Source organism: Acomys minous (genome assembly GCF_964271855.1).
Source record: "Acomys minous genome assembly, chromosome: 3".
Lineage (NCBI taxonomy): Eukaryota > Metazoa > Chordata > Mammalia > Rodentia > Muridae > Acomys > Acomys minous.
In genome coordinates, this window is record NC_140485.1 from 19,712,766 (window position 1) to 19,726,972 (window position 14,207).

At 43.9% G+C, this 14,207-nt stretch overlaps 2 protein-coding genes and 1 long non-coding RNA gene across 3 annotated transcripts in view; 2 read left to right on the forward strand and 1 right to left on the reverse strand.

Annotated features, from left to right (window-relative positions):
• Positions 1–1,078: 1,078 nt before the first annotated feature.
• Positions 1,079–10,229, forward strand: IL1A (interleukin 1 alpha). The gene is made up of 7 exons (XM_084774248.1): positions 1,079–1,140; positions 1,745–1,799; positions 2,903–2,951; positions 4,203–4,431; positions 6,366–6,539; positions 7,887–8,008; positions 10,034–10,229. The coding sequence occupies exons 2-7, from the start codon at positions 1,753–1,755 to the stop codon at positions 10,220–10,222; spliced, it is 810 nt and encodes a 269-aa protein (XP_084630374.1). The 5' UTR covers positions 1,079–1,140; positions 1,745–1,752; the 3' UTR covers positions 10,223–10,229.
• Positions 10,230–11,162: 933 nt separating this feature from the next.
• On the reverse strand, positions 11,163–12,596 carry LOC311593155. The gene is made up of 3 exons (XR_014777604.1): positions 12,468–12,596; positions 11,683–11,897; positions 11,163–11,284 (listed from the first exon to the last, which is right to left on the reverse strand). It is a non-coding gene; the product is annotated as an uncharacterized lncRNA (long non-coding RNA).
• Positions 12,597–12,789: 193 nt separating this feature from the next.
• Positions 12,790–14,207, forward strand: part of CKAP2L (cytoskeleton associated protein 2 like) — a 28,534-nt gene continuing 27,116 nt past the window's right edge. The window contains exons 1-2 of the mRNA XM_084774588.1: positions 12,790–12,905; positions 13,669–13,735. Coding sequence (XP_084630714.1) covers positions 12,869–12,905; positions 13,669–13,735 — 104 coding nt within the window. The 5' untranslated portion in view covers positions 12,790–12,868. The remainder of the gene's footprint in view (positions 12,906–13,668; positions 13,736–14,207) is intronic.

A 14,207-nucleotide genomic window follows, 5' to 3' on the forward strand; every position in this document is an offset into this window, starting at 1 on the left:
TTGTTTGGTTTTTTTTTTTTTTTCGTTTGTTTTGTTTTTTATTCCATCTTTCAGTCACTTGCTTTTCTCTCTTTGCCATTTTTTTCTTTCCTTGTCTACTATCCACTTCCTTTACTTAAAATGTATGTGGTTTATGTCAATTAGAAAAGCTGAACGCTGATTTAAGGAGAGTCTGGTGTCCTACCACCTAGAATGGACTGGCCCCTGGGGACAGAAAATGTCTCTAGTCAAAGTGGCCAGGTAATGGTGATTCCACATAAGAATCCATACCTTCCTTTCCCACAGCCTCTGTCCTGGCTGGGCCTTTGTCCCTGCCTCCGCACATGGGGAGCTATCTTGGCTCAGCTCTGATCTAGCCTTAGGGAAACTGGACTTCGTCTTTAGGCAGTGGGACAGGGTCCCTTTGCCATAACATGGCAGAGTCTCTCCTAAAGCTGTCATCTCTGTAAGAAAAGTTTTGACACTATTCAAAGAAGTAAAAGGAGCCAGATCTTTATGGTAAATGTCCTTTTATCTCCTCCACCTGCTAACCGGAAGGCTCTTGTTCCGTACTCGGTCTGCTGACTTATTCAAGCAAATCTTCCCCTTCAGAGAGGATTGTGGGGGGGGGGGGGGGGAAGCATTTCCCCTCAAATGTCATGTCTTAGCTGCCAATTATCCTGCCCATCCATATTCAATCCTGGGACACACACACACACACACACACACACACACACAAAAAAGCCAAGCTAGGCCAAACCACAAAGTACAGCGATCGCCTGTCCTGTTCAGTCTATCTTTCTGATTTGAGGGTTTCTTCCTTCCTCTTCCACTGAATGCTTTTAGAATCTTGGTGAGCTTCCCGCTTCTCTTCCCTTTTTGGAAGGCTCCATGTTTACAATCATTTGGATCGAGCCAACAGCCCATGGAATCTTTGCAAACAACATTATTACCAAGTATGTGTATAATCTGCCCTTCTGGCTGATATCAAGCTGAATGAACACAGAAAGATACAAAGCAGAATTATTTCCTGTAAATTCCCAGTGACACACTCATGGCCACACCTACTCAAGGAAGACTATAAAAGCAGAGAAGCCTGACTCAGTCCTAAGTCTCCAGGGCAGAGAGGGAGTCACCTCACTGGCGCTTGAGTCGGCAAAGGTATTGTCCTTCTCACAGCTGCGGCTGTCCTCTCAAGGCACCCTCCGTAAGGCTGCTGCCGTCTGTTCTCTGCTCTTCTCTTGTTTCCTGATGTAGAATCACAGGTTTCAGAAAGGATATCTCTTCCTAGTGATAGGGAACTGAAGGTCAGCTGAGCAGAATTCCTGTGAGGGTATCCATCCGCACGGCCAAATCTTTTCCTGGAGGTAGGAAATCTCTACTGGCAAAAACGAGAGAAGGCAGCAGGACACCATCCTGTGTCTCCCCTGCCTCTGTCTAAGGCAGGTGCCTCACTCAGGTGGTTTTAACTTTTTTCCTCCTTCTACCCACCTTTTACTGAGTGCCTACTATGTGTGATGCAATGGCCCGGACACAAAGAATGCCAAGACAGAGAAAATGTCCTAAAACAAATGTACAAGCTAGTGGAGGAGACGGAGGCATACCCAAATAATGCAAGGGAGTCCGGAGGAGAATAGAGGAAATGCTGGGCGAGTGATAAGTCACTCACTGGTGTTTCTCAAGAGGAGCAAAGCAGGGTCACTGCCCTCGCAAGCATGGGGCATAGAGGTGAACCGAACTCACAGCCACTGGCGTTCTCTTGCAGAAATCAAGATGGCCAAAGTTCCTGACTTGTTTGAAGACCTAAAGAACTGCTACAGGTAAGAAACACAGTCTTCCTTTCGTGATCTGATGAGGGGCCCAAGGCTTAGAGTTAAAGTGACCAGCCAGGGGCCAGGCTGGCAGAGGCTATGGAGGTATACATTGACCCTGGAGTCCAGGCAGGGCCAGAGAAGACCTACAAAGACCAGGCATCCGGCACTCTAAAACAATATTTCATTGGCAGAAACATGGAAATTGTAGGAAAAAAATACTTTGAGGCATACTGAATCCTACATGAGTTTATATCAACCTGAACTTTGGTACTCTGAAGGGTTTGTGTGCTCTGGTTCAGCAGCGGGTTTAATGAACTGTTTGAGATAAAATCCACGCTCAGAAGAACCTGCTGCCAGTCAAGGGTAGGAAACGGCTCTCGGGCATACGAGCTGTACCCTGATAGAAAAGATAAATGAGTAGAGAGTGGAAATCCTAGAACACTCTCTCCTAACATTATGTTCTCTGTTTACAATTAATGTAAATGCTAACGAGGCTACAGGATGCTCAGTGTTACATCTGGTTTAATGAGTATATGAAAACAGTGTATGACAAAGTGTGTCTGTACTGTAGTGCTTCTAAAGCTTTTCTTTTCTTTTAAGGAGCTTACATCTTCCCTGAAGTTCAGTTAGAGCTCTTGGACTTATCAGTCAGGCCTAATTTTTAATAGATAAAGCAGAAAGATGTTCTAATAATTGGAAATTCCAAATTAGTGACAAATGAATTACTATGTGTATAGACATGAATGTGCAGCAGTCTTTGACTTTTCAAGGAGTAATGAGTGTGTGTGTATGTGTGTGCATGTGTGTATATGTATGTATGTATGTGTGCATGTGTGTATATGTATGTATGTATGTGTATGTATGTGTGAGTGTGTGTGTGCTCAGTTTCTGTAGAGCTGATGCTCATCCTGACAGGGATCAAGTTCACCTAAGAATAGATTAGCACTAAAAGCCATTAGTGTGTTAGAGCATTTGAACTCAATTGTACCTGTGCCTAAATCAGTATGTTGTCTGTGTTACCCAAAGTTAATGTGACCATTAAAATATGACGGCCACAGACCACAGTAAAATAATGGAAAAAATACAGTCTTGTTCTATGTTTTTGACAGTGAAAATGAAGAATACAGTTCTGCCATTGACCATCTCTCTCTGAATCAGGTAAGTACATGATTAGCATTCTTATATATCTGAGGTTTTTTTTTTTCTTTCTTTCTCTCTTTTTTCACACTAGTTCCTCTACTAGAGAAGTATATGAGGGTTGATTATTATAAATTTTTGTTTTCCATCACTAGAGTTCTAAAATATTTTGTTCTGTTTTTTTTGTTGTTGTTGTTGTTTTTTCAAGACAAGGTTTCTCTGTATAGACTTGGCTGTCCTGGACTAGCTTTGTAGAGCAGACTGGTCACAGAGATCCGCCTGCCTCTGCCTCCCCAAATGCTAGGTTCACAGGCGTGCAGCACCACACCTGGCTTGCCTCTTTATACTAACAGTTAACTGGCATTTTTTATGGTTATTGGCTCTTCCATAACAGAGAACTATCTGCAGCTCTAAGAACTCTGGGATAGGCTCCTTCAAAATGTTAACTTTGCCATCATTAGCCATTTTCTTCAGTCCACCTCACCTGGGGTCTGTCTCCTAACAGACCAGAGGCTAGAGATAGCCCAATAGCCCACAGAGCTGAGGCAGAGGAAGCTAGCCAAGAGAAAGTGAAACGTTATAGTTACACAAGTCCAATGCTCAAGTCCCAGGTATTAAATGACCTTCTATTTTTATAAAGCATGCATGCATTCCCAAATGACTTTAAATCATATCTATGTGACTTAACAATACCTGCCACAATGCAAATGCTATGGGAATAACCATTGTGCTAATGAAGCAATGATTATTTTGTTTAGGAAATAATGACAAAAAATGAACATGTTGCCTATAGATGGCATGTTTTTAGAAAATATTTTTTATCTTAAAGTTGGCTGAGTTTGTGGATGCTGCAGGCAATACGGAAGGCCAGCTGTGTTTTCTAAAATATTTTGAGCACTCTCAAGTAGATGTCAGACCTCTTGATGGAAAGACCTCACCAGGATCGCATGTTAACCTATTTCGTTAAAATGTTTTATTTTTGAGCCTAAAGAAAGGTGAAAGCGCCTGTGGCCCGCGACTCCCCCCAACCCCCTCCCTTCCAGATCACATGGTTTCAGGGAAATCCAAGAAAGGAAAAAAGAAGGAATGCAGTGGGGGTGAGGGCAAAGGAAGAACAGTGGGAGGATGAGAGGGGGGGGATGAAGCACAGGGTGGTCACCTACAGTGAGAGTAGAGATCCCTCTCACTAAGTCTGTAGGACGCAGATCCTACCAAAAAGTGTCACCTCAAGGTCATGGATAACCTCACAGGTCCCACTTGCCCTCCTCACAGAAATCCTTCTACGATGCAAGCTACGGCTCAGGTCCTGAGCACTGCACGGCTAAGCTGGTGTCTCGGAGAGCCTCTGAAACCTCAAAGAAGTCCAACTTCACCTTCAAGGAGAGTCTGGTGATGGTGTCCGCAACAGCAAACGAAGGGAAGGTTCTGAAGAAGAGACGGCTGAGCTTTAATCAGGCCTTTGATGAAGATGACCTGGAAGCCATAGCCCATAATTTAGAAGGTAAGGGGTAAAACACAAGACGGATTTTTTTTTTTCAGTTGAAGTAAATGGTGACAACGGGAATAGAAAGAAAATAAAACCTGGAACCAACACAACAGGAAAGCAAGCAAACGTCAACTCAGTAACTGTAACAAAGGAAAGGAAACTGCTGCTCTTCTCCAGAGGGGAGAGACCGGCAGCTGCCTGAGTCTAGAACATCTGCTCAAGGCCTCCTTCCTCGGCCGTGCTGTGAGAGAAAGCAGTCAGGGTCCTTTAGCTCACGGCCTCTCCCAGCTGTTGCCTCTTTAGTCATGTCCCTTCATCTCTCTGGGCTTCAGTTCTCCTTCCTGGGAATAGAGATGACCAATTCTTACACCTCACTGAGTTCCTGTAAAGATTAAACAAGCCAATACTTCAAAACACTTAGACTAGAAGAGTGCGTGGTGTGACGTCACCACCGAGAACCGTCAACCACTATTATCACTCCCATCGCCTTTGTAAACGCTGCCAACACTGCTAATGTATTAATGGCTGCGTTCTGTCTAAACTCCAAACCACCTTCCACTCTCCTTTCCCACCTGAGGAAGTGAGGTTCAGTCTCTAAGTGGGAAGCCCGCACAGTAGCTCAGTCCACTCTGACTATGAGAACCCTGGGTGTTTCTTTCACGCCTTTGCTCTGCATCCCTCTGCAGGAAGCATAAGCCAAGTACTCAAGTTAATATAAAGCCTAGACGACAGTTCATCTCTGCCTAGAAGATTTTAAAATAAAACAAAATATCAGAAAGAACATTGCATTTACTCATTTCTGCCACCTATATTTTAACCCTACCAACACCATGGAATGTTTCCTTAAAGTTTTTTTTGTGTGTGCAGATGTGCATGGAGCAAACATGTCCATGCCATCTTGGTATACTACGCACAATTCTATATCCAGCTTTTTAGAATTTAATATATTACAGACATTTTACAGAGCAGATGTTTCAACATTGGAGTGACAATGAGTGTCTATATCAATTTCTGTCACCATTGTTTCCTTAGAATAGCATGCTAGATGTAAAATTAGAAGCTAGAAATTCATGCTACTCTTAATGTATTTTCCAAGAAGATAATAGACCTATACCTTTAATGAATGCATGCATGCATGCATGCATGTATGTATGGGGTGATATGCATGTATACATGTATGCATATACATATATATATGTAACATATATATTATTTATAGATAATGGTGACGTATCATTGTGGTATACAATTTTTAAGATATTTACTTTTAGCATACATTCATCTGAAAATATAGATCGATAACACTGGTAGTCTTCCTTGTCACTTAGAAACCTACTAAAAGGCCAGGCATGGTGGTTCATATCTTTAATCCAGTGGAAGGCAGAGGCAGGAGAATCTCTGTGAACTCAAGACTATTCTTGTATATTGATTGAATTCCAAGCCAGCCAGGGCTTCATAATGAGACCCTGTAGAAAGAAAATAGCTAATAAAAATGTAAAAGCTTCTCAAAAAACATTTTAAAAAGTAAAATAAAGCTATTGCCTAATGAATTGATTTACAAAAAAAGAAAGAAGAAAGAAAGAAAGAAAGAAAGAAAGAAAGAAAGAAAGAAAGAAAGCCTTTAATCCCAGCACTCGAGAGACAGAGGCAAGTGAATCTCTGAATTTGAGGCCAGGCTGTCTACAAAGCAAGTTTCAGGACAGCCAGGACTACACAGAGAAACCCTGTCTCAAAAAAAAAAAAAAGAAAGAAAGAAAGAAAAAGAAAAAAAAGGAAGGAAGGAAGGTCAATAATACAGCCCTAGCTAGAATCAAGCCTTCACTGATTGATTTCAGCTCTGGCTGTTCCACTGGGCGTGGCTACCCCTAGAGTCCCTCTCAAAGCTGCTATGTGTCCATCATCCATGTTTGCAACTAGGCAATAACCTGAACCTGTGATAATGATTTTAGAGACCATCCAGCCCCGATCAGCACCTTACAGCTTCCAGCATAATGTGAGATACAAGTTGCTCAGGATCATCAAGCAGGAGTTCGTCCTGAATGATCCCCTCAATCAAAACATCTACCTGGATCCGGACAACGTGCATCTCAAAGCCGCTTCGCTCACTGACCTGCAGCACGAAGGTAAGTGGCCAGCATGCTGCTCTTGCCCTTCTTGGCTTTTTCAAACTTTCTGCTCTCAGAGCACAAATTTATCTACACCCCCGGCTTTGCACAATTCTTCTAGAATAGACTGAAGCACTCCACACCCCACACAGAGTCCCTGGAAAGGACAGAATATGAGTTCCAGCAGAGAGCAGTTCCCTACCTGAGCCGCCGCTTGGCATGGAGAGCGCTCTGATGCTCCTGCTCCTTGGTGCTTACAGATGTCCTCAAGCCTACCTCCCTATTCTAATTCTAAAGAAGAGAAAATTGAGCATCATAAATATTTAATAACTTACCCGGATTTGCCTGGAAGCTAACAAGGAGCAGCCAGTCACTATCTGTTAGAAAGCCTCATGACCAGAATTAGAGCTAGCATTTATCTAGGAAGAGCTTTTTTAGCTTTGATAATGTAATGGAAAAGCCAAACACCCCTTAACTGCCATGGGATATGAAGGATTCGATTCAGTGTTCAAACTTTCTGTTACAAAGTTCCAGTTTCCATAATAAACCTGTTTTAGATTCAGAATGCATCATCAATATGCAAAATTGCTTTTAAAGGCCCACAGAGGTAAATTTATACTAAGCAGGCAGGGTTCTTTCTCACTAGAGGCACCGTGCTCACTTCAGTTAACATGCTTTCTACTCTATGACATTTGCAAATTATTGTGTATTCTATTTCTTACTTATCTCACATGATTTCCCCCACTATTTAGTATTCCTATTTTCTATTACACACACGCACACACACATACACACACTTGCTCTTTGATGCTAGAGATCAAACCCACGCCATATACATAGCAAGCAAGTGCTGTCACTGACCACAACTCCTACCCTATAGTTCCTATTATTTACATGTCTAGTGCTACTAGAGCAGTCAGTCAGAGAGACAGGACAGACAGACAGACAGACAGACAGACAGACAGACAGACACAGAAACAGAATTTCTTAGATCACTCCATCTTAAACCATTAGGAACTCATAAACCAGCAAATGTCAAGGTCTTATTCCACTATTGTAACCAGAAGAGATTCAGCAGGAATTTGGTCCTTAAGCAGTCTACTGATAGAGAAAGCATTATTTACCCACCTAGTAAATGCAGCACGCACTATAGAGAATACAATAATATATAAAACCCCACTCCTGACCTCCACAAATATATTCATTTACACCAGAGTTAAGTGTAATTTCCCCCACTACTTAGTATTCCTACTTTCTATTACACACATACACACACACACACATACACACACACCTATCTAAATATCTCTTTTTATATAAATAATAATGAAAAAAAATAATGGATTTACTTTTTTCCTTTGACAGTAAAATTCGACATGTATGCCTACTCATCAGGAGACGACTCTAAATATCCTGTTACTCTAAAAATCTCAAATACTCAGCTGTTTGTGAGCGCTCAAGGTGAAGACCAGCCGGTGTTGCTGAAGGTCAGTTGACTTCCATCTCAAACCTGCCCTCATTTACCTCCCAGCGTTTGTAAACAATCACACTAAGCAGATGTCCCTGTAGGATGGCGCAGCCTCCTCTCAGGCGCAGTCACCACAAGCTCACCTTTCTCTCCTTGACCCCATTTGCCTCCCATGCCAGAGCATCCGTTTGTTCTGATGATCTTTAGTGACATCTACCATCTGATCTACATGGTACAGGGCATGATGACAATGGAGCCAGCCTCTGAAGACCTCAAAGGAGCCCACTGAGATCAGAGAGAATTAACCACTTGCTAATACACCTGAAGCCAAAAGCCAGGAGCCACAACACTCAAACCTTAGCTTTTCCCCTCCAGTGGTCCATCGATGACGCTTTTGTCTCTCATCCCATCCTCATGTCCTCTGTGACCACCTCCCTCAAACATACACACGCATCCACATTTTAGCGTTAGACTGGTTTTTTTTTTTTAACACAGAGAAGAATGTGACTCTCATTTAGTAAATGTATAATCCAATGCTTCCCATTTCTACCAAAAATGTATGTGGGTGCCTGTATCTCTTTGTCAGAATCAAGTAAAATGAAAGTGCTATCTAACGGGTAGGGCAGTAGATTCATTCAGGAATTCATTCATCAAACCATTATTTACTGAAAGCCTTCTATTTTTCAAGTACAGCACTAAAAGCTATGGAGAATGGTAAGCCAAAATCCCTAACCATACAGGACATAGTCAAATAGTACACAGACAATAGAAAAGTCAAATAGACAACAACCACCACCAAAAAAAAAAAAATGTAAGATGCAGGATAGAACATACACAAGGTACTAAGACAGAAAAATAGCAGAGTGTTATTTAGAGGGAGGGACGAGGGCAGAGCTCCTGAGAGGCAAGACCAGCTAATAAGACGTGGACCTGGGACATCCCAAAGAGAAGGATCTGAGTTCCCTAGTGCTTCACCTCCCGCAGAAGCACTCTTGACCCTGGTCACGTGTTATACAGTTGAAAGCCACTAAAGGGCTGCAGGCAGTGCAGGGTGCTGGTGGCATTCTATTTCTTAAATGGACAGTAGCCTAGAAGGAAAGTGCTAGAGAAAGTAGAGAGCCCAGCTGGTGGGGGGGAGGGGTGTTGTAGAAGCAGCATGGCAGAAGGATAAGGGGACCATGGAGAAAGGAACAGAACTGGGTAGTCTTTTGGAGGTAGGATGACCACAGGAAGGCAGTTAACGTAGAAGATGGAGAGGTGTGCATAGCACAGTACTTGCGGATGTTGAAAACCCAAAGAAAGCTAATCGGGGCTATTTACTTACAGATTTAAAAGGAGTACAAAAAGGGAGTCTTAACAAACACAGAATGGAAATGTATTTGCCCGTGAAGGCCATTGTTAGATTTTAGTCAGACTCCAGAGAACAGTCTAAGAAGGTTGTGTTCAGAGAAGTCAGCTAGCTACTCCTAGATGAGGGGAGCACTGTGGGGCTTCAGTCATTTGCTTTTGTATGTATGCGCATGGTTAACGTTCAGACTGTGACTGAAAGCAGAGATAAGCATCATCTCGGTGCTCTACTGCTCTCATGAAGGGTTAATTTGTATACTTCTGGGTCAGAATGTTTAGCGATCTCAGACTTATCAATATTCAAATCTGACGAGAACGCCCTGTGTCGACATGAAAGACGGGACACACACAGGCAGTGTTTCCCCCACGGGCCTGGATCCAGGGGTGCTGGCATCACTGACAGTCTTCACGACTCATTTGGATTTCTCTCCAGTTAGCTAAGGAAATCTACTCTTATGAATCGTCTGGACCATACATCAAATAGGCATGAGACAAATGCTTGTTGGATGAACAGATGAAGGAGCCCGGATCGTATTTGGGTCAGGCTCCTAGAGCGCTGTTTCTCATGAGGGCCAGATGCCAGAGGGTGGCACTTCAGTTTTGTTTTGTTTTGTTTTGTTTTGTTTCCAGTGCCTTCTGGTACTGGTACTGGTACTGGTACTGGTATACTAACAGATTTCTGTCTTGCTTACCACAGGAGATGCCAGAAATACCAAAACTTATCACCGGTAGTGAGACCAACCTCATTTTCTTCTGGAAAAGCATCAACTCTAAGAACTACTTCACATCAGCGGCCTATCCAGAGCTGTTCATTGCCACAAAAGAACAAAGCCGGGTGCACCTGGCACGGGGGCTGCCCTCCATGACAGACTTCCAGATCGCATAAAAGGCAGCCTTAGTTCGGGAGTCTACTTACTTGAGAAGTGCTGACAATCTGTATGTACCATGTACAGGAACGTTCCTCGCCCTGAGTCACTTGCACAGAATGTGCTGAGTCTTCGTAATTCTAAATGAATGTTTACCCTCTTTGTAAGAGAAGAGCGAAGCCCAATGGAACCAGCCCCCGACATATGATAGTATTTGTTATTCAAAGAGCACCCTATACTTTGCACAGTACTAATCATTTTAATTATTATTCTTCATGGCATTCCTAGGAGGATCAAAAAGACTACCCGTACTACATATGGGTTAACAAAGGCATAAGAAAACTAAAAGGTACACTCAGTCGAAGATGGAATAAGAATCCACACACCCGTGACGTCAGTCTATCTGTGCACTTTCTGCTTCTAAATTGCTGACTGGGTGGGATAAAGTTAAAACAACAAAACAAAACAAAAAGCCTCAATGCTGTCGTTTTCGAAAGAAAGGGGACGAAAGCTACATCTTTCCTACCTCAGTGGGTTTTTATTCCAGTGAAATCACAGTCGGATGGAATCCTCCTGTAACAAACCTCAGGAAGAAGACAGGCTGCTGAATGTTATTTTTAAATTATTTTATATATGTATTTATAAATGTATTTATGATAATTATTTATGGCACAGCCTTACACTCTCTTGAGCCTGACAGGCATCCGCAGCAGCAGGGTTTTCTAGGTGCCCAGTGAGCTTTAACTGCTCCCGAGCACCAGGCAGTACACAGTATGCTTTTTCCACAGTCATGAAGTTCTCTGTACATTCTCGTACTTGGGAGCCCTGTAAGACCACGAATCTGTACTGTTTACTTTGTTCATCTAAGATGGTAACTGGGTTGGTCTTTTTTGTCCTCCTGTCTTTAAAGCTTGGACATTCTCACAGCATCCAACGCCACTTATAACTAAACGCAACCATCGGAAGATGGGAAGAGCTTGACTGTAGCAACCACATCACTGTTACCTGAAGCTTCTTTTCTAGGATGTAATCTGTGCTCCCTCTGGGTTCCAAGTTTGTTCTCAAGCCACAGTGTCGCATGACTGTCAACAATAATAATTCATTATCATCCGTCATAATTAAATAAAACAAGTTTGGACTAACATATTTATTTGTTACCCTTTTTTTTGTTTGGGTTTTGCAATAGGGAGAGTTGTTTGTTTTAATATTGTGAAGGGTTGTTGTTATTGTTATTGTTGTTGTTGTTGTCTTCATTACCCCACTGCACAGACGTTAGGGACAACTGGTAGGTGGTCACATAATTTCACTACGGCTAGTATCACTTTACAGCTCTAAAGAAGATAGCTGCATCAAATCCTCCCCCCTCCCTTCAAAGCTCAAGGAACCCTGTGAGAAGTCGAGGCAGGAGTGAGGGAGGGGAGAGGCGGGGACAGAGGACACGGCCCTCTAAAACAACTGAGCAAAACCCATACGAACTCACAGAGACTGAAGAGGCAGTCACGGGGCGGGCCTACACGGGTCTGCACCAGGCCCCCGGCATACATACTGGAAATCTCAGTTTAGTACTCTTAGGGGACTCTCGAACGTGTGAATGAGCGTGTCTCGGATTCTTGTGCCTTCTTCTCTTGGGGCTCTTTTATTTTTCTGTTGGCTTGGCTTGTCCAATTTTAATATGACAGATCCTGCTACGCGCCGCTGCTCGGGGAAAACAGATAGGGCCTGAATGAGTTACTTACATCGTTAGAGATATCAATGGGGGCTTTATCTTGCCCAGGCCCCACTTCCTGTTCCCACTCCCCCTTTTCTGCTTCCTGTCCGCAATGAGGCAAAGAATAACCTCAGCCACACATTCTCTATGCTAGGATGCTCTGCCCAAGCGATGAGACTAAGAAACCCTGGCTAAGCCGGGCGTGGTGGCGCACGCCTTTAATCCCAGCACTCGGGAGGCAGAGGCGGGAGGATCGCTGTGAGTTCGAGGCCAGCCTGGTCTACAAAGTGAGTCCAGGACAGCCAAGGCTACACAGAGAAACCCTGTCTCGAAAAACCAAAAAAAAAGAAAGAAAGAAAGAAAGAAAGAAAGAAAGAAAGAAAGAAAGAAAGAAAGAAAGAAAGAAAGAAAGAAAGAAAGAAAGAAAGAAAGAAAGAAAGAAAGAAAGAAAGAAAGAAACCCTGGCTTGAATCTGAAACCATAAACCAGAGTACGAAAACAGTAACTAATGTGGACCATTTTCATTTGGCATGCTATTATTTGCAGCCAAAGCCAACCTGATGCTGAGCAGCACAGAGACTTTGCCTCTGGCTTGTTTCTCCCGGGTCGTCTAACTTCCACAACTGTCTTTGGCTCAAATTTGGCTACAGTAAAACCTGAATCTTTGCCAGCCAGCTAGTCAGCTCTGCCCCACCCACCAACTCCCGGCCCGGAAGCACTGCTGCGGAAATGACCCGGCCACAAGGCGGGACCTTCTAGGAGATCCTCCAATTGCAGCGCCTCGGGGAGGCCCGGCCGCCAACCGCAACACGTTCATTTCTTGTTATCCCACCCTCTCCGCTTTCCTATTGGTGAATTTCAAAGACACGGAAGCCAATGGGAGCGTCCAGACGGGCGCCGGTTTCTCGTCTCAGAACAAGGCGCGCCCTTTGAAGAAAGAAACTGTCGCCCTAGAGTCATGGTGGGGCCCGGCCCCACAGCCAGCGCAGCCGCGGGTAAGTATGGTCGGCAGCCTCCCGCCAAAGCTGCCAGGCAGCCCCCTTGCCTTCTTCAGATAGGTTAAGGACAACGGATCCGGGTCACAGCGGAGAGTAACGCGCTCCATTGCCGCTTGTGGACACCCAGGCTGATTATGGCCGTCACTTTGACAGGAGTCACTCCCGAGGTCGGTTCTGCCCCAGTCTGAGTCTCTGCACCTCGGCAGGTTGACTGATAAGATATACGCTGTCTGGAGGTTGCTTGATAAAATGTGAGCTGAGGTTTAAGGATGTTGTGGACCCTGGTCTCTGTGAGGGACCTGGAGTCCTTCCTCTTAAGTATGCCCCACCCCTGTGTCACCTTCGGGATGCCTGCGTTGTCCTCACCCATGGGCCTTATTCGTTGTTCAGTGGTGCACGGTCCTAGGGGCACTTTTTTTTTTTTAACTCAAGGGTTAAAAAATAAAAATTTAAAGAAAAAATCTTGCTTTCAAACCCTGGATTTGCTGCCTATTCGTAGGTAAATTTAAGCATATCACTTACCCTCTCTTGAGTTTCAAACAGCAAAATACCTCATAGGATTGTCGTGTTAGTATAAACAGCTTAGGAAAGGGCTTGGCCCGACGCTGACACCGTTGGTGTTGATATTAATGTGAAAGCAAGCTTAACAGGACGGGTGGCGTTATCAAAACCGAAATAGCTACAGGAAGGTATCATATTTAAGGATGTAAAGGGTTTTCTGTTAAGTTTCTGCTGTGCGCTTGTGCCCATGTTTTTCTAGAAGAAAGATGGCAAAAGCTCCAGGAGTACCTGGCCGCCAAGGGAAAGCTGAAGGACCCGACCGCCAAGTGAGTTGCCCTTTCTGTGTTTACGCTAGCTTTGTTGCCCCGGTTGCTAAGAGCAGTGAAGGTACCAGCCGGTCTGTTTCCAGTCTGTTTGACTTGCATGGTGATCCCGTGATAGCAACAAAAGGAACAGTTCAGTCCAGGCATGATAGATTTAAAAAACAAAACAAAAAACCCCTAGGTAGTGTCTTGTCTGTTGGCAGAGATTTGGGCATTACTTTTTTCTTTCTTTCTTTCTTTCTGTCTCCAGAGGAAGAAAGGCTCTATAGTATCGCCTACATCTCTGGAAGCCTTTCTGGCTTCCTTCTTTTTTTCCTGGGAAAGTTGGTTCCCAGCAAAGCAGTTTTTGATCAAGGAATTGGAAGACACTGGTTCTGGTGTTGGCTCACTAAGACAAGAGGAATGGTTACAGTCAGTCCCCAGTGGTGCACACCAACCTCCTCCAACTTAGTGACATCCCTTGATGTTCTCGTGT

Bases quoted from the DNA above. Each gene is read 5' to 3' on its own strand.
- IL1A (XM_084774248.1), top strand. From the start codon at position 1,753: ATGGCCAAAGTTCCTGACTTGTTTGAAGACCTAAAGAACTGCTACAG. The intron at 2,952-4,202 runs GTAAGTACATGA...CCCTCCTCACAG, and splicing joins ACCATCTCTCTCTGAATCAG to AAATCCTTCTACGATGCAAG. The intron at 6,540-7,886 runs GTAAGTGGCCAG...TTCCTTTGACAG, and splicing joins CACTGACCTGCAGCACGAAG to TAAAATTCGACATGTATGCC.